At 39.8% G+C, this 18816-nt stretch overlaps 1 protein-coding gene across 2 annotated transcripts in view; it reads left to right on the top strand.

The window, feature by feature from the left end:
• Positions 1–18816, top strand: part of RANBP3L (RAN binding protein 3 like) — a 35375-nt gene that overhangs the window by 1964 nt on the left and 14595 nt on the right. The window contains exons 2-8 of one of the 2 annotated variants that reach the window (XM_068422845.1): positions 8285–8343; positions 8607–8643; positions 9252–9329; positions 10413–10487; positions 11623–11697; positions 14218–14342; positions 14837–14940. In XM_068422845.1, the coding sequence (XP_068278946.1) occupies positions 8285–8343; positions 8607–8643; positions 9252–9329; positions 10413–10487; positions 11623–11697; positions 14218–14342; positions 14837–14940 (553 nt within the window). The remainder of the gene's footprint in view (positions 1–8284; positions 8344–8606; positions 8644–9251; positions 9330–10412; positions 10488–11622; positions 11698–14217; positions 14343–14836; positions 14941–18816) is intronic. The other variant, XM_068422848.1, reaches the window with a different exon arrangement.

The raw sequence follows: 18816 nt of genomic DNA, 5'->3' as shown, positions 1-18816 counted from the left end.
GTCTGGGTAAAAGAACCCTTTCTACACTGATGAAGAAAACTGTATTTGGAATCTGTAGCATTGAGAAGAGTGACTGAAGAGAGGGTGAACATGCCTTAAAAAGTTAGGGACTGATTCTGCCCAGCTGTGCCTGGATGAAGAATCCTTGCTCTCGTAACTGGTCTCACTGATGACAGTGAAATTATTTATGTGGGTTATGGACTATTTGTATGACAAAGAATGTACAAGATTGGAGTCTTAAACAGTATAGCAAAGCTGTCCTAGGGCAAATTCTTCCAGAAGTTTTGTTTTGCAATAGTCAGTTGGATGAACTTTTCCTTTCCTCCTCTGAGTACGATGAAGCGGAAACTCCCTTCTTGGATGGTGTACTCTCTGTTGATCCAACCAGGGATGTATGAAGTTATTTTTCAGTTCCCCAAACCGTATTTACAGGATGCAATCTGAACCCAAGATAAGCGACGTACACTTTGTATTTAACACAGTGTGTTTGAACAGCATGCAGCGCTGTGTTCAGCCATCTCTTCATGGGCCACTGAAGTACAGCAAGCACAGCCAGGTGGCCAAATGTCTGTTGTATATGTTTAAGTCCTCTAGAAATAAAATTATCAACAGTGTTGTTTTTCAAAAAATTAAAGGATTTGTCCAAAATTTCACCTCAATATATTTGAAGTACTTTATTTTAATAATGCTGAAACTATTTCTTCTCATAAAACAGTTCAGCATGGTTTTGGACCAATTATTTAGAACAATTTCTATTGAACATTTTTTGAAAATCAGGATTCATGAGAACTTGTTGCAAATTTATTGATTCATTGACATTCTTCAATAGAAGAGTATTCTAAAAGAAAAAATTCAATTAGCTTACAAGTCTGGAAGTGTGACTGAGATACTGAGCTTGAAAATTTGTTGCCTGTATAGCAATATGCATCTCTGGTACTTCTGCATATGGAAAACTCTTCTGATTAGCATTGGAGATATGACCAGATTTGATTTGTGTCCCTGTTTTATTTTCCCATTTTGTTTTTAGTGGTTACCAATTAAAAAAACCTACCATGTACATATAATGGATTTAGATGCAAATGAGTTAATCTTGTCTCACAACGTCTTAGGAAAAAAAAAAATAATGTAAATTTGCTTGGAAAATCCTACCATCTTGGCATTAAAAATGATCTTAATTTTTAAGGGAGTTGTCCTAGAAAGTATTGAATTTGCTTCATAAGCAGAAATCTGCAGTGTGAAGGGTAATAAATGAGAATCTGAAAGTAGGTTTCCAGGTCCATATTTCGAATCTTAAATAAGTGACCTGATTTTTCAAAGGTGCTGAGCAGCCAGCTGTGAGTGTGAATTCAACTGCTCAGCGCTTCCAGAAACAGACCTGTTACTCAGGAGTGATTTCACTCAGGAGTGATTTCACTCAGGATGTGAAGTTTTTAAAAGCTTTTTCTGTACATCTTAAAGTTGGTCAATTTTATTAAGTTGGGTGCCTAAAGTACTGTTCTAGGACATGCCCATTTTGTCTTGTGTCACCTGCCTTCTTTAAGTTTCTGGCTTATGTAGTGAGGTCACTGAGGGACCTGAGATGTTGGCTAGCAGCTTTGTTGCACTCTTGCTTGGCTGTGAATGACTCTATTTTATGTAGCAAAGTTCAGTGAGTATTTATAAGACAGAAACCATGGTTCTACTGCAGGTTTGGCAAATCCTGTTCTTAGCCAGAAGGTTTTTACTACTTTTTCACCTCTTTTTAGATGAAAATGGTCCAGCTCTGGAAATACTGACAGATGTCTTTTTGTATCAAAAACCAGAAACAATATTTAAACATGAGTGCGAGTTTGGATAGCAAAGTATTTTAATTTATCCTACTGCATATTTCTACTATATGTATTTTTCTTCTGCCTGTTATTGCAGTTTTATTATCTAAAGTATAGGTAGCTTTCTGTGTTTTTGCAGTATATTGAACAACGATTGGTCGTATTTGTACATAGTTTAACTCTGATGCTCCTTGAGGCAACACGTTAATGGACAGATCATCAGCTAGCATAGTCAAAATAATTCCTTTTTTTTTAATGGAACTATATTAACTTCTGGATCCATATCTTCTACTTACATGCTAGTCCATTGTCGCTTTCTTTTTCTTCACGTGTATCGCCACAAAATACCAAGCACAATATTTTGTCTTAGTGTTTTTTTCAAGTAATAGCTGTAAACAGCACATATTCATGAATAGCAGAGGCAAAGCTCTCCCTTTTTTTTTTTTTCTTAGTATTTTAGTATTGTAAAGCTACCTCTGGGGATGTCACAACTAAAGTCACAGTAATTCTACTTTTCTTCTCAATATCCACCCCAATTACATGTTCCCGTTGAGCTAATTTGTATGTGAAACAAACAAACGTCAATGTTATGTGCAAGAATTTGTTTTTATTGCTTAATTTTATTTGGTTTGAGTTCTATGACTTGGGAACCAGCAATCTCAGCTGCAGAAATGTTTCTGCTTTCATTTTTGAAAATCACAGAAGTAATATACAAAGCTAGTGAAATTCATGCTTATAGCGTATCAGAGCACAGAAACTTGCTAATGCTATGTCATAGCCTTATCTTTTGATAGGATAAAATTATAATCTGATTATACATTTTCATGTAGTAGTTTCTGTGTGTTGTGTAATGCTTACTAGGATGTTCTGAGGGAAAGACGGATGCAGTTAAAGGTTTTGTAAGTCAGTGACATTACTTGGAGATTATACAATTTTCCAGGATTTTATTCTATTTGAGAAAATGATCTTTGATTAAGGAGTTATTTTCTTTTTTTTAACTGTGCAAATTAAAAATTATAGTTTCTGTTTCAGAATTAAAAGCTTTTCTATGAGGTGCAAATGGGATTGCTACAAAAAACACAGAGGTACAAGTTGTTATTTTAATTTAAGGAATTATGAGAAAAATGTTATTTTTTACAGGTCACAGAATCACAGAATCACAGAATCACAGAATGTTAGGGATTGGAAGGGACCTCGAAAGATCATCTAGTCCAATCCCCCTGCCGGGGCAGGATTGCCTAGACCATATCACACAGGAACGCGTCCAGGCGGGTTTTGAATGTCTCCAGAGAAGGAGACTCCACAACCTCTCTGGGCAGCCTGTTCCAGTGTTCAGTCACCCTTACAGTAAAGAAGTTAGCCTTTGTTATCGTTGTTACATCATTGTTGGGAGGGTTTTTTTTCAGGTTTTGAGTGAAGGATTCAGTTTTGTAGCTAAGCCAATCTGAAATACCTGATTGCAAGATTGGTAGTTATTTGTAAAGGGCTATACAAATTATAAAGTTGTGGGAATAGTAGAAGCTCAGGTAAAAGCCAATGGATTGGCATTAGGCCTTTAAAGAAATCCTCTGTATGAAACTGTTGAAAGAAACAACAGAGACATGAGAATCCTGCCACCTAACTGGTCAATGGCACTCAGCTGATAAATAGAATAAGAAACAGCTACCACCAGCTCTGTGGTGAAATATTTAAAGTACAGTTTTTCATATGGCTTTCAGTTAAGCCTAGTTTTAAAATCTAATACAAAGGAGAAAAGCAGAACACCATGTAAAGTGTCTAACCTTACATTTTATAAAGTATTAGGTTAATTTACTGGAAAAGTAGTTACAGCTTGCTTCAACACTGACTGGCTTGTCCCTGAAGAAGGTATTGTGTAGTCACTGAGCAGGAATTAAAAAATCTGCGTGATGTTGCATACCTCTGACACCACAGAAAGCCTAATTCATTAAATAGTTACTCTGTTTTGTAATTAGTTAAAGGGGATCACTAACCAATGAAACTGATTTGAACAGAACACAGATTTATATGAGAAAATCAGTTTCTGTACTTCCTTTCTATAATAGCGTACATTGCTAAGACTGGAGGAGAAAAATATGATTAACGTGTAAGAACTGTAATTGCTGTCAAACTCTGATGCCTGCATTTTAGCACTTTAATGCATATATAAAATCAGTTTGATTTTTAGATTTGATGGACACAGCTTCCACTGGAGTCAGCCATCCTGAGTGATATGAAACCTACTACTGTTATTTTTTTATAGATGTATGTTCCTAACTTTAGATAAAGAAATGTGAAAGTATTTGGTATTAAAATGTTTTCAGATTTCTGGCAAGTTTGGTAATGGTGAAGAATTTATTTTCTTTTGAATCTGAAAATGTAAAAATTAACTGTTTAAAAGTCAGAAGTAAAAAACTTATTATTGAGATCACAAATTCCTCTCTTATCCTCTTAAAGATTTGAGTTTTTTTTCCTTTGCTTTGGGAGAAGTAGAGCCACAGCACTGTCAACCACTTTTGACATACGACTTTAGGCATATGACTGCCTGACAATTGGAGAGAGATCTGGGCTCATATTCTCCACTGTGTCCTTAGCCCTCAAAGGTTAAGGGCTAAAATTTTCAAAACCGTAAGTGTCCCACTTATTTTTAAATGTATATATTTTTTTAAGTTTCTAAAGCTTTAGGAAAAGCAATAGCAATAAAACTGAAGAGTGGGATGTCACAGCAAAGGCTGAAGGACCCCACACGCCTCACACACAATGATGGATTTTGGGATACAAACGAAGTTGGTGAAAGCAGTTTTACATTATTTCTCGCATGTCATTCTGACTAGTGCTTCCTAGTCTTAGGCAGCAGCCAGCAATTATTCTTCCCAAAATGCAGCTCTGTATTTTCTTTCGAATGGAACTATAAATGCAGTCTCCACCTGGGCATATGAAGGTCCACAATTTGCCCATTGCCTGTGCGTACAGTGCTGGGCAGAGTGCCGAGCAGAGTGACGGGGTGGGGATGCCCACGCTGGATGAGCGGAGCAGAGCAGAGTGGATGAGTGGATGCCCACGCTGGATGAGCAGAGCAAGCACCAGGCCTGAGACCTGGGTGCCTCCTGCGCCGGGGAGCTCGGGTCAGAGCACGTTCGATAGCACTTCTGCGCAGGACAGGAGGCTGGAGCCAGAGGCCATGCAGACCAGATCTCCAATAAGGAAACTGGACATTCTAGTGTGTCTTCCAGGCAAAGGCTTATATTGAACTCCGAATGCAGCAAATATTAGGCCAAGACCTTTCTTAATTCAGCAGCTTCAGGGGAACTGTAGCGAGGAAAACAGAGCCCAATCTGTGGTGATTATTTATGGCAGACAGACAGGTTCTGTGTCTGGACTCTTGGCTGAGGCTGGTGGATTATTCCAGTCCCTGCAGCCAGAGGCAGCCCATTTGGCAGGTTTTTCTGGTAACTTTTCCAACAGCCTCTTTTATCCACAAGTACCAAGCTGCTGAGGACTGGCGCGGCCCAGTCTTAACCAGGCAGCGTCCAGCCCTTGTCTGTCTGGGTCCTGTTGGGTATGAGGAGGAGGGGCAGCTCCATCCCACCCTGTCCCTGTCCCTCCAGCCCACCCAGTCCCTCTGCGTGTCCCGGCCTTGGCCGCTGCCTCTGCCTTTTCTGTGGGTCAGGGTCAGGCACTGTCTGGCTGGGTGCCCCCCGCCGCTGCCGGGAGTGGAGGGTGCAGAAGGGCTTCTCCTCCCAACACGCAGCCATCCACCCTGGCAGCAGCAGCCTTCATGCAGAGAGTGGAGAGAAATGCAAGGTTGCTCACCAGCATTAAAATCAGCATATTGACACAATTGTGCTAACCCCTCAATAGCCTTGTGTTACATCCACAAGTAATTCTGCATTGCTTTTTCTGTGGGGATCAACTGCAGATGTCTTGTGCTTGGATATCTGAGAAGTTTAAAATGTAATTGAAAATTGATGCACACAATACGTATATAGTTAACACAAATGTATTTTTAAAACTCTGTTATGAATGGCCTGATTGAGGAGTGAGGATCTTACTGATGAGCTACATGGAATACTTTTCAGGAATTACAAAAAGGTTTTTCTTGATTTGGGTAGAAGCAATACAGAACCATAAAAATGATAAATAACCGTGACAGCATCAGCAACCTCTGACTAAATTTACTGATGGCAAGAAAGTTTTCCCTTTGGCTCAAAAGCAGTTGATGGGATATATGTTTTATATTTACTGCAATATCAAAATACACATATTTATCTTTAAGAGGTACCATTATACTCTAGCTTCACACGTTTCTGTTGGCAATCAACCAAGTACAAATTTTTCTTCAGGAACTTCTGGGTTTTGAACTGTTACTGAAATTTTGTTGTTTAAATAGTAGTGAAAATTCCTAATTCCTTCAAACTCCCTACAGCCTTTTAGCTCCAGCAAAAGTTAATTCTGTGATAGAAAGTAATTTCCTTTTTCACAGCAGTTCACTCTTTGCTAATTCCATGCTTTGGAGCAGTAAATGTACCTTCAAAAATATCACTAGCTTCTGAGCTTTGAGGTGTGCTGTGGAGAATATGAAGGTTTCTGTAGTCATACTTTAATTTTTGGGTTTTTTCCTTCATTCAGTAAGAATACAAGTCCTTTTTTTTTTAAAAAAGGAGACAGGAAAAACGCCTATTATATTGATTAAGTCATATTTCAGTGAAATACTGTTGTTTATGTGTGCCACTTCCCTCTAGTGAATAGAAGTGGAATTGCTCCATCTCATGCCATGCCATGGACCCCCGCTGCAACCAGATTATGGAAATTTTCTTCAACTTTCAGTGACAGAGAATTATCTTTTTTGGAGTTGAACAATGTGAACTTCTTTCTTTCTGCTTTTCCTATTAAGGACAACCCAGACCTTCACTGCAAAGCATGCCAAATTTGCTAAATTAAGTTATTTGCAAACACGTAATGCTCAAGTAAATACAAAATTAACTTCAACAACAGCAAAACTGTATTAGTTATTACTGCTGTGTCTGTATATCGCTGGATTTGAGTAACAGTTTTGTGCTTCTTGCCCCAGTTTACATACACACAGCATTTATTTTAACAATGTTTACTTTTTTCTTGATTGTTGAATATATATTTATTTATTAATTTTAAAACCTCCATGATTGATAGGTTAATATTTTCTTTATTAAACCTTTAAGTAATTGATACCACTTGCTACCAATGCTACAGTGGTTTGATCACAGATAGGTGTGCAAGCCAAGATAAAAATATCAATCCATATATTTTCACATGGACATTTTTGTTGAACTGGTAAATATTCTAATATAAAACAGAGGAAGCCAATGTTATAAAAATGTTGTGTATGTGATAAATATTCCGTGAAATGTCAGTTAACAAGATATCATGTGTGGGATTTCTCTGGCCAAAGGCCAGTCATACAGCTCAGTAGTCACCCTAATCTGTCCTTATCACCCATGGAGAGAAATACAAGCATTTAGGTCTCCATTCATCTTCTAATGTACACAACTAAAATGTGCTTGTGCTCAGAAGCTGATTGTTTCTATTGACTGCACGTTACAGACATCTCAAGCTAGCATGAGGTGAATCCTGTATGTGGTGGTCTAAAAAAAACTATTTGTGCTTCTTTGCTCTTTAATTGTGCCATTTGTTAGCATAATGAATGTGTCATTATTTGGTGGTACTGGTGAAAACTTCTGCTTTCACACTGACAACCAACTGTCCATTAGAGTTGCACAGGCTGTGAATGTCCCGTTCTTAGCAAAGTAAGTAGCCTGAAGAAGTCAGGTAAGATGTAGGAGTAGTGAACCCTAAATCTATATAAAATTTAATGTGAGGCAACTGTATGCTGAAATATGTTTCATTAAAAACAAAAAAAAAATGTGGATCTAAAGTTGTTCTCAGGCATACCTAAGAATGCAGAGGTATGCCTGAGAGTAGAATTTGCTCTGTAGAACTTCATATGTTTATATATCATACTCACACATTAAAACTGACACTAGGCATTCCCTTAACCTGAAGCCTAAAGAATGGGAAGTGTGAGTGTAGCTGAGAGGCCAAGTGTAACACATTCCCTTGCTTTCCTTCTGGGATCATTTTGCATTTCATATCCTTGCACTTTTCTGAGAACCAAAGCTGCAGTTCATCCTTGTTCTTAAAGGATGGCAGATGTGGTTTGTAAAGGCTAAAAGCACTTTTTTTGTTCTTTTTTACTAAAAGAAGTGTAAAAAAATATGAGTCTAAATCCTGTGGCATCTACTTAGGCAAAACTCACACTGGGATTTGTGGACTCCAGCTTTTTTCTTTTTTATTTACAGACTGTGCTGTACATCACTGCAGCTCTGTATTTTCTTCCTCTGTAACAAAAGGATAAAGTCCTGTTTGTTATTGCGCAGCACTTTGAGAACTGTGGTTGAGAAGTGCTATTACAGAATTATTAATAAAAATGATCTGTTTTCCAGAAAGATCAGTGCTTGCCCAGCCGACATTTATTTTTGAAAAGAAAGACCATCCTTTGAAGGTAAAAAGCTTTTTTTTTGTTTCATAATTGATAAAAAATTCTGAGAAATGAGGATTCTATAGACTATAGATTCTATAATAAAAGATTTTAGCCCAGGTTAAGACCTGTAATAAATGGTCTCAAAATAGAACAAGCAAAAGTAGAAACTAGGAACAGGACTGCTTTTAATGCATATATGCTGGATTGATATACTTTGTGTCCTGGTCTAGAAGATGGCTGTTCTATTCTCCTTGACCTTTCCACACCTGTATTTTTTTTTCCAGCGGCTTGCAGAAGACCCAGTTTGCGAAGCTGAAAATGGTAATAACCACCTCATTGAAACAGTATAATAATACACTGTTATTCATAGGTCTGCCTGTTGGCTGTGAAAATAGTGTTTGAACCCTTACTTTGTATAAGCAGGAACAAATGCCTGTTAGTAGACTTAAGACTAGATTGGTTGTAGAGCCACCTACTATGTCCTAATACTTATGTCCCTATCTTACCTCAAGAATTCTTCGTCTTACCTCTCACATTTACCAGAAAGCCAAACTCCAGAAGCCCTGAAAAGCGGCCAAGTATATTTATTTGCTGTATGAGCTCCTAGCTGCCCTTTTCTATTTGTTTAGGCTACATTATAATGTAATTTCGCATTCTTAATGTCTTCTGAGCCTGTGGGCTCTGAACTGATTCTAAGTGCTTGATTTAGGTTCCTTGAACTTAGTAGAAATAAAGATGACTCCCTAGGGCTTTGTGCCAGGTGTTGACTGAGATTCCAAAGCCCTCGTGCTCTTAGGTACTGCCTTAAAGCTGTTCCTGTAAGTCATTCCTAGAATTTATTGTGTTCAGGTTTTAATTCCATATCATAACATTGTGCTGAAATCTCCACCAGTCTGTCCCTGCAGAACATTATATTTCCTTTTCTCTAGATTTCATTAGTTGTTCCAGAAAGCGTGCAAGATCATCATCTTTTACTTTCCAGAAGCCTGACTCTCAGTCTAACACAGGTATGATGTTTAGCTCCAGCCATGCTTTAATTACTGTAGTTCTGTATTATCATCTGGTAAAGAAGAGAAGGAATTTTCCTGTCTAAGAAGTTCTGCACTGTAGAAATGCTGCAAGTCATGAGAACTTAAACATTGATATAAACTTGCTGGTAATTTCCAATAAATACCTTTTTAAGTAAAAATATATTAATTTTCCATCCTTACATAATATTACGTAAAGTAGTGAAAAATCTATGATGTATTTCATATCCTTTCCTTGAATTGCTCACACAGTCAAGGGAGGAGGAGGGCTGGAAAGGAACAAGATTCCCTGGTTTGTGGAAGAGATCAGTGTTCCCTGGGCAATCCCTAAAATGTAAAGCAGTTTCCAGAAGGGCCCCTCCTTCCATCCAGCCAATAGCTGACCTGGAAGGCCTTTAAGGACTCTGTATTGCTACCATGGGAAATGCACACAAGTCACTGAGGCTACTGTGCAGAAGGACTGATTTGGTTTTTGCAGTGTTTATTTAACATACGGATGGGACAAGAAAGTTATTTCTGAATTCAGGCATTAATATGTGTACACTATATTTTGTTTTATCTAGTCCTGTGACACACCTGAATGTAGCTAAGAGGATTTAAGATAAGCTAAGTTTGGTTTAATCTGAAAATTATACTGAGATCATACACAGAAAATCACAGATATGGTACAAATTTTTGGGTATGCCCATACCAAAGAATAAAACAGGGTGCAGGAGGAAGCTTGAGTGTTTCACCTCTTGATTGTCCACACTGCTTAACTGGTAGCTCACTCCCTGGTTCTGTTTTGAACCTCTCCAACTGGTGATCTCCAAGACAGAACTGTTACAGAGTGGACTAGCTGTAAGCAGTGTGCCCCAGCCAGGCTGTGCCACGTGGCTTCAGAGACCTCTCTGGTTCAGCAGCATAGGCGCAACCTAACAGTCTACTTCAGAAAGCTGGCAATTAGCAGATAATAATTTATTCTACTGCCAATGAAGGCATGGCATCAAATTGGCTAACCTTAAAATTAATCTTTTTTTTTTTCTCCCAACAAATTATAATTTCAGTCTCTTATCCTTTCAGATACAACTCTTGCTGAGAAAAGAGGGAGATCATCTTCCTTTACCATCCTTCCTACTTTCCCTCCCTCCCAGCCAGGTAATAATAAAAAAACCAAAAACCAACAAAATCAATAAATATTTATGTAGAAAAGCAGGTATTAGCTAAAATAAAGAGGTGTACAGAAACGGTTTTTCTGCAGGACAGAACTGGAGTGCATTGGACGAGACTGGTATTTGGAGAGGAGAAAGGAATGTTTTAGGAGGAGGACTGGCAGTTCAATAGAATAAAAGTCTTTTGCCTTTGTTGTTAGGGAATCCTGCAGTGCTGTGGAGGAATCTCTGAATAAATTTGCAAGTAGGCATTTACACAGTGTGGTACAAATTATACTTGAAAAAACAGAAGGAGATAAAGTAATTACATGAATTAGTTTGCTTGCGATTTAATGGTGATGGTTCCTGTAGGAATATCATGTTCTATCCTAGAAGGCTGTCTCCCACCTAACCAGTGACCCTGGTAAGTATTCTCCCACTTACCACTAACGGGAACGATGGAGTGGCCTTAAATCCTAGTCTATGTCTCCTACCAGAGACAGCTCCTTGACAGACATTGGCAATCTTAAGAGGACACAACATTGTTATAGCAACAAACCACACTCTTTCTGCAATGAAAAAGTAGTGATTGTGTGCAGAGTATCAGTCGTGTCATTTTACAGGCTGTTGTACATGGTTGCCATCACTTTCTGGCTGGTGTTTGGTATCTTTATTAAAACAGTGAAAGCATCAGTAATGCACTGCCATCATTATAAGTTATGAAAACTTTTTTACCAAAACAGGGCAGGGCATATTTATTTAATCCCATGTTCTTGGGCCTCATTTACTCATCTTAAAAATGCCTAAGACTGGACCAGATAGCATTGCCATTTCAATAGCTTTTGCAAACCAGCAGCACCTGGTTTTCAAAGCTAAAGAAGGATTTTACGAGTTTAAAACATCTGTTAATATCCAAAAGACTTCTGTCTCTGCATAGCCAGAAAGCCCATGGTGCTTTCTGTGCCTAAGTCTACCCACCTGTAAAATGGAGACAGTAACAGTTATCTCAGAGATCTTGTTTAGATTGGTAGGTTGGAATATTTCTCAGGTACTACCAATATAGGGAGGGGTTACAGAGACATGAATTAATACTTGAAATTTGTTATTACTCATTATTAAAGTTTAAATTCGTTGTTCTGTAGTAAAGAAGAATAACATATTCATGACCTCAGCTCTTCTTCAAAGAAAACCTGACTTGATCAAAAGTACAAAAGAAGGTAACTGTCATTGCAATATTTCTTCACTGTAGTTCCACAAGGCATTCTTACCAGATACAGAAGACATAAAAATGACAATTCTTCTCTATGCTGAGTGATAGGCTAAGTATCTTTATGAGGTTTGTAAGTTATTTGTTTGACACTGTAAATATACGGTGAGCTCCATTCTGAGCCTCTGCTCTGACTGCTTAATTCCTGAGTGGACTGAATATCACAGAATCACAGAATCACAGAATCACAGAATGTTAGGGATTGGAAGGGACCTCGAAAGATCATCTAGTCCAATCCCCCTGCCGGAGCAGGATTGCCTAGACCATATCACACAGGAACGCGTCCAGGTGCGTTTTGAATGTCTCCAGAGAAGGAGACTCCACAACCTCTCTGGGCAGCCTGTTCCAGTGTTCGGTCACCCTCACCGTAAAGAAGTTTTTCCTCATATTTATGTGGAACCTCCTGTGTTCCAGCTTGCACCCATTGCCCCTTGTCATGTCAAGGGATGTCACTGAGAAGAGCCTGGCTCCATCCTCATGACACTTGCCCTTTACATATTTATAAACATTAATGAGGTCACCCCTCAGTCTCCTCTTCTCTAAGCTAAAGAGACCCAGCTCCCTCAGCCTCTCCTCATAAGGGAGATGTTCCACTCCCTTAATCATCTTCGTGGCTCTGCGCTGGACTCTCTCTAGCAGTTCCCTGTCGTTCTTGAACTGAGGGGCCCAGAACTGGACACAATACTCCAGATGCGGCCTCACCAGGGCAGACTAGAGGGGGAGGAGAACCTCTCTCGACCTGCTGACCACACCCCTTCTAATACACCCCAGGATGCCATTGGCCTTCTTGGCCACAAGGGCACATTGCTGGCTCATGGTCATCCTGCTGTCCAGTAGGACCCCCAGGTCCCTTTCCCCTACGCTGGTCTCCAACAGGTCTGCCCCCAACTTGTACTGGTACATGGGGTTGTTCTTGCCCAGATGCAGGACTCTACACTTGCCCTTATTATATTTCATTAAATTTCTCCCCGCCCAACTCTCCAGCCTGTCCAGGTCTCTCTGAATGGCTGTGCAGCCTTCCGGTGTGTCAGCCACCCCTCCCAGTTTTGTGTCATCAGCGAACTTGCTGACAGTGCACTCTAATCCCTCATCCAAGTCATTAATGAATATATTGAATAGTACTGGTCCCAGTACCGACCCTTGAGGGACTCTGCTAGACACAGGCCTCCAACTGGACTCTGTCCCATTGACCACCACTCTCTGGCTTCTTTCCTTCAGCCAGTTCACAATCCACCTCACTACCCGATCATCCAGACCACACTTCCTCAGTTTAGCTGCGAGGATGCTGTGGGAGACCGTGTCAAACGCTTTACTGAAATCGAGATAGACCACATCCACAGCTTTACCATCATCTATCCACCGGGTTACGTCCTCATAAAAGGCTATCAAGTTGGTTGAGCATGACTTCCCCTTGGTGAAGCCATGCTGAGTGCCCCTAATGATCCCCCTATCCTTGATGTGCCTAGAGACAGCACCAAGAACAAGTTGTTCCATCACCTTTCCGGGGACGGAGGTGAGGCTGACCGGTCTATAGTTACCCGGGTCCTCCTTCTTGCCCTTTTTGAAGACTGGAGTGACATTCGCTTTCCTCCAGTCCTCAGGCACCTCTCCCGTTGCCCACGACTTAGCAAAGATGATGGAGAGTGGCCTAGCAATGACTTCCGCCAGCTCCCTCAGCACCCGCGGGTGCATCCCATCAGGGCCCATGGATTTATGGACGTCCAGATTGCTTAATTGGTCCCTGACCCAGCCCTCATCTACCAAGACAGATTCCTCCTCTATCCTGACTTCTTCTGGGGCCTCAGGGGTCCGGGGCTCCTCAGGACAGCCTCCAACAGTATAGACAGAGGCAAAGAAGGCATTCAGTAACTCCGCCTTCTTTTTATCCTCTGTCTCCAGGGCCCCCACCTCATTCATCAGTGGGCCTACATTGCCTCTAGTGTTGGCTTTATCTGCAATGTATTTGAAGAAGCCCTTTCTGTTGTCCTTGACCTCTCTTGCAAGGTTTAATTCCAAGGAGGCCTTAGCTTTCCTAAATATAACCTTGAATAGTGAAATTCCACATTTCTAACTGAATAACTCCGCTTCTGGAGAAGGCAACGAAGAACCCTCTTGGCATCTGCAGCTGCAGGATTATATTTGAAATATCAGAAGACAGATTTAACACAAGGCAGTAAATCTAAGTATAAAGATATATTTAAATACATAAATATATATTTTATAAGTAACTATATTTTTGTGTATAACGCATTACCTTTTTATTCTGATAGGATAACAGGGGTTGGTGTCACTGCAGAGTTGTGTATTTTAGAAGGGATTACAATTTTTCAGAATATGTAGCAAGTAAACAAAAATAAATGTTATTGAAATATGCTTTGAAGCTTTCAGTTAAAGAGGCAAGGCACATACGTATGAATTAGATGTGAAGAAAAAGTCTCTGTTTAAATTTTTTTTCTTTGTATTTTGCAAGGATCCTTGTCACAAAGTCAATTGCGGAATGTCATTAGACCTGCCATTTTACAACCCCCACAAGCCCTGACCTGTCCTGAAAATCCTGTACTATCTCTAGTAACTAAGAAAGAAGCACGTGTTCAGGTAAAAATAAAAGTAATTTTACTGGCTAATATATGTTTGCAGCTCAAATTAAAAAAAAAACAGTGCTGTTTGAAAGCAGTGATTATTCCACTGGATGATTTTCAAGAAAGTTGCCACATCAGTTTCAGTGGTATTGATGGATCACTGATGTGGTGTAAATGTTAAAACTCGTGCTGACTGTGTTTGAAAAAACACATCTTCTCTGCAGGCTGTCTCAACTTTTAGATATCAGGGTTCTGTGGGCAAATCAGCTGTGGGGGTCTTTTGGATTTTGTTTATTGAGAAAGCAGCATTTTAGTGTTTTGATTAAGGGCACTGGCTTAGTGCCCAGCTAGAAGAAGCTCTGCCAACTATCATATATATACATATATAAAAATATATATATGTATATACACACACATACACACCCTCAGTGACTCTGGACTTCTAGCAGATCTCTTTATCGCAGAAAATAAGCTTGGTCTACTTAATTCATCTGGTTTTATTATTCCTAGCTATCTGAAGACAGCTCTTATTCCTCAGCTGAGAATTCAATAAGTTCCAAAACAGCAGCGAGGACATCTACTACTGTGAATCTTTCTAGCTTTAAAACAGCACAGTAAGTTTTTATTTACTATATTTCTACACCATTTTGTCCCTTGGCCTATGGCATGCCCTTTTGTCCTACATGCCTAACATGGTACTAAGATCATGGTATCTACACCCACACAGTGCTCACTGGTGTTTGTGTGTGGTGGCAGCATCTGAGGGTACTGACACGAGCTCCTTACGCCATGAGAAATGGACTCCTGCTGGGAATTAATCTCTGTGGGACAGTTTGTTTCTCATTAGCAAACCCCAAGCCAGAAACTATTTTGGTTTGCCATCCCATGCAGCTTTGGCAGTTCAAAATATGTCCTGGTTTTGAATGTTTACAGTCATCTTTATGTCCCTTTGGAGAACTCTCTTCTGATTGCATAGCTGATGCAACTCATAAACAGATGCAGACAAACTCAGGAATTACCAAAATACATCAGCATATTGGACACAGGAGACATGAAGAACACTATACAGGGCTGATTTGGAAGACAAGGTAGGTGAATGCTGCAACTGATGCTCTGCTACCATGAATCTCCGGCACGAACAACTTGCTGTGGTGATTGTGATAGGATGGCATCTTTGTGCAGACATGGATTGACCAGCACGGACTTCAGAATTTCTGCATGAGAAAGCTGTCTTCCTTGGACTAGGACATTGCCCCATGCCCTTGCCTCTCTATATGACTGAAAGAGCTCATACTGGTGCAAAAGTGGGCTATTGCCTCTCTCTGGAGACCGGCTGATGAGAATGTTAGGTCTGTGGTTAGCCAGCAGGTTATCTTGTGGGGGTATCAACAGTGCTTGCTGGTGGTTGGTGAGGGTTATTTACCTGGAAGTTGTGAGCATCAGGAATATACCTGAAATCAGTTATGATGAGAGAATAACGTTTCAGTATTGCTAGGGCCACAGATAACGTTTGTGATGTTGCGTCCTTTCCCCCTCCCACTCAAAGAGGGGGGGATGCTAACTGCAAAGGAGTCTGTTCTAGTCCTCTTCAGGGCTGGATGGGCCACAGATAAAGGTTCCTGCACACAACATTTGGGATGCACAGTGCCGGGATTCCGAGGAGACAGGGGATTTTTAGATGCACAGACAATTTATATTCTTAATTCTTATCAACAAGAAGAGCATCATTAGAGGGCAGATGCTCACTGTGAGCCAGTCTGTCCTTTTCTATCCCAGTAATGCTGTGATGATCCCCTGTGAGGACGACATCGAGCCACACAGTATGGTGGATTTTTAGCAGATTCAGAATGATGGTAATGCACATACTGGAAAAACTAAAGGGAAGATGTTACTGACTTCAAAAACTGTTGATATCAATACTCCAAGTCTATTTACCTTCTGTCACCTGCACAGTATCTAGGAAAAGATAGATGAGTGGCTTTACCTTGTGAAGTAGGTGGACAGAGAAATGCAATGCAGTGTTTCAGTGCTGACAAGTTACAAGACTTAAAAGTGCATATGGTATTTCTTTTCCTTTTCTCTTTTAAAAGAGGAATTGCTAATCTGCTTGGGCTATTTGTGCCTCATTAATTCTGTATATGGCAATTGTGGTAAATGTTGGTTTATTTGACAAGTTGAAAACTAATTTAAATACAACTAGGTGCTTACTGGTCTTCTGAGATTGCAGGGGAGTGTAAGTGCCATTCTTCTGATACGTATTAAGTGACTGATGCTTTAAAATACTTCAGTAAACTCTTTTTGTCATAGCTGTTTTCCCATAGATAACTTGACAACAAGTATTCAAACAAATTTTAGTTATTAAACTCCATGCTAAACAATAGTGAACATTGCAGCCAGACCTGCTCATTGCTAAGAAAAGATTTTTTTAGATTTTTTTGTAATTATCAATCAAGGTGTAACTATTGACATTTATCTACAAAAAATAAAATGCAGAGACTCAACATCAGGGGTTGCTGCTGCCTGCAAACATCTCTCTTACTTTTCCTCCTCTTCCACCTCTTCTTCTCTATGTGATAAAGTTCTGATAGAGATGAATGAAAATGGTTTGTTAGCCCTCTGCAGTTGCTGCAGCTGTCCACGTCCCAGGAAACCACCAACAGTTCCATTTCCTGAACTGGCTGCAGTAATGAACTGAAAAGGAGAAATCTGCAGTTTCTCGAGTCTGATTAAAAGCTTGGAAAGGCGATTGTGTCCTAAGTGACAGAAATATAATGCTGGGAAAACGCAGGCTTCTGGTCATGTATTCAGCTTTGCACAAGGATTTGCTTGGAAAACTGCAAGGGCTCAAGGCCAGCACTGGAAGTGGCAGCTACTCAGACCCTTCTGGACACTCTGAGAAGGCCAGTACCTGGATCTACTCCCTTTCCATAGTCCCTTTCCAGTATCTTCGCCACATTTCTTCTTCTCCCTTTCTTCCTTGTTAGCAGTCATTCCCTGAATTCAATGCCTCTGTTCTGCATCTCCATGGCAATGTTATCCCTGGCACACTTTGTTCTTGTCCTGCAGCAATGTAAGGTTATTGAGGTTTTAATAAGACACTAAGGCTGGCACTTCCAGTTAACTGTCTAGAAATGGAAAGATCCTGCACTGATTACTTTTTTCTTACATTTCTGAGAATAATCAAAATCAATTTCCCACATTATTTCTTTAAGACAAGGCTCTAGTTTCTGGTTTTTAGCTCTTCTGTAGTGCTATCCTTACTAAGTTGCTACTGGAGCAGCCTAGCAGTAGCAGATGAAATTTCAGAATGGAAATTGATCACAATTCAGTGAATTTTAGTGGGGAGTTTTCTTAACGATAAGAAACTCATTAGTTTAAACACACTTCAGACTCCCTGTTCATGGCCCAATACATGTATGACAGGCTTCAAGGCTGAAAAGAGATGGATTTTCTGATTTCTCTTTCTTATTTGCTCTTAGTCTTAGCAACACATCAAGCATGAGAATGTTAAGGAATATTTTTTTCCTTAAGTGTAAAATGAAGATAGCTTGTACTTGGGAATTCCTTCATCCTGTGTGAAGAGATTCCAAGCACACCATAGTTGTGAATATAGCAACTAAGTTTTAGAGGCAATCATCAAAGTTCTGGCAACAAACCCAGCTTATTAACAGGAATATCCTCTGCATGACATACATGCCGTTATGCCCTCCCAAGGGTGATAAATGATCTGGAAGAGCAGATAAGTGGTGCTGAACTATGCAGTTTGTGATAGAACATCAGATCGTCTTCCTGTCAAGTCATCCTTCTGGAACAGAAAGAGACAAGAACTTGGATAGTTTTGCCTTTGCCAGCAAGAGATGCAGTGATTAAGCTCTACAGAAAGCATGAACAACCGATAAGCCTTTTGTAAAAAAAAAAAGGCAGCAGGAACAACTTCCACACAAAGAAGTTTACAAGGACTTTTCTACTGACTTCTATAAAAAATGGATTCTGTTATTTTTTAATAAAGTGGCTATGTAATTAGAAGGTCAATCACAACTCTACATATATTAGAATATTCTTGATTGTAATCCACAAGTAATATACTTTTTACAGGTTGTGACTATGTCACTGTTTAAAAGTGCATTCGCCTTCTTCTCTTAAAACCTCCTGAGAGGTTAAGAGGCTCACTGAGAGTAGTTAAACTCAGGGTGGCAATGCAAAAAAAAAAAAGTGTTTATCCAGAAAACCTGAGACACTAAGAAGGAAAAAGGGACAGAAGAGAAGAAGGACAAGTGTTGGTTCAATGTAGCTTCTGCCAAAACCAGTCACACTCCAGATCCTAAACATGAAGTGATTTATCTACTGTATGAAATTTTCTTCCAAATCTGTATCCCCAGGCTATAGTTTGCCAGTACCAAAGAATTGCAAGCATTTAGTTTTCTTCACTTCTCATTTTAAGTATATCTGAGGAACAGGTCATTGAAAAATGGAACGAAGATCTTTCTTTC

This window comes from Nyctibius grandis, chromosome Z (assembly GCF_013368605.1).
Source record: "Nyctibius grandis isolate bNycGra1 chromosome Z, bNycGra1.pri, whole genome shotgun sequence".
Lineage (NCBI taxonomy): Eukaryota > Metazoa > Chordata > Aves > Nyctibiiformes > Nyctibiidae > Nyctibius > Nyctibius grandis.
This window is presented reverse-complemented; position numbering and strand designations above follow the sequence as displayed.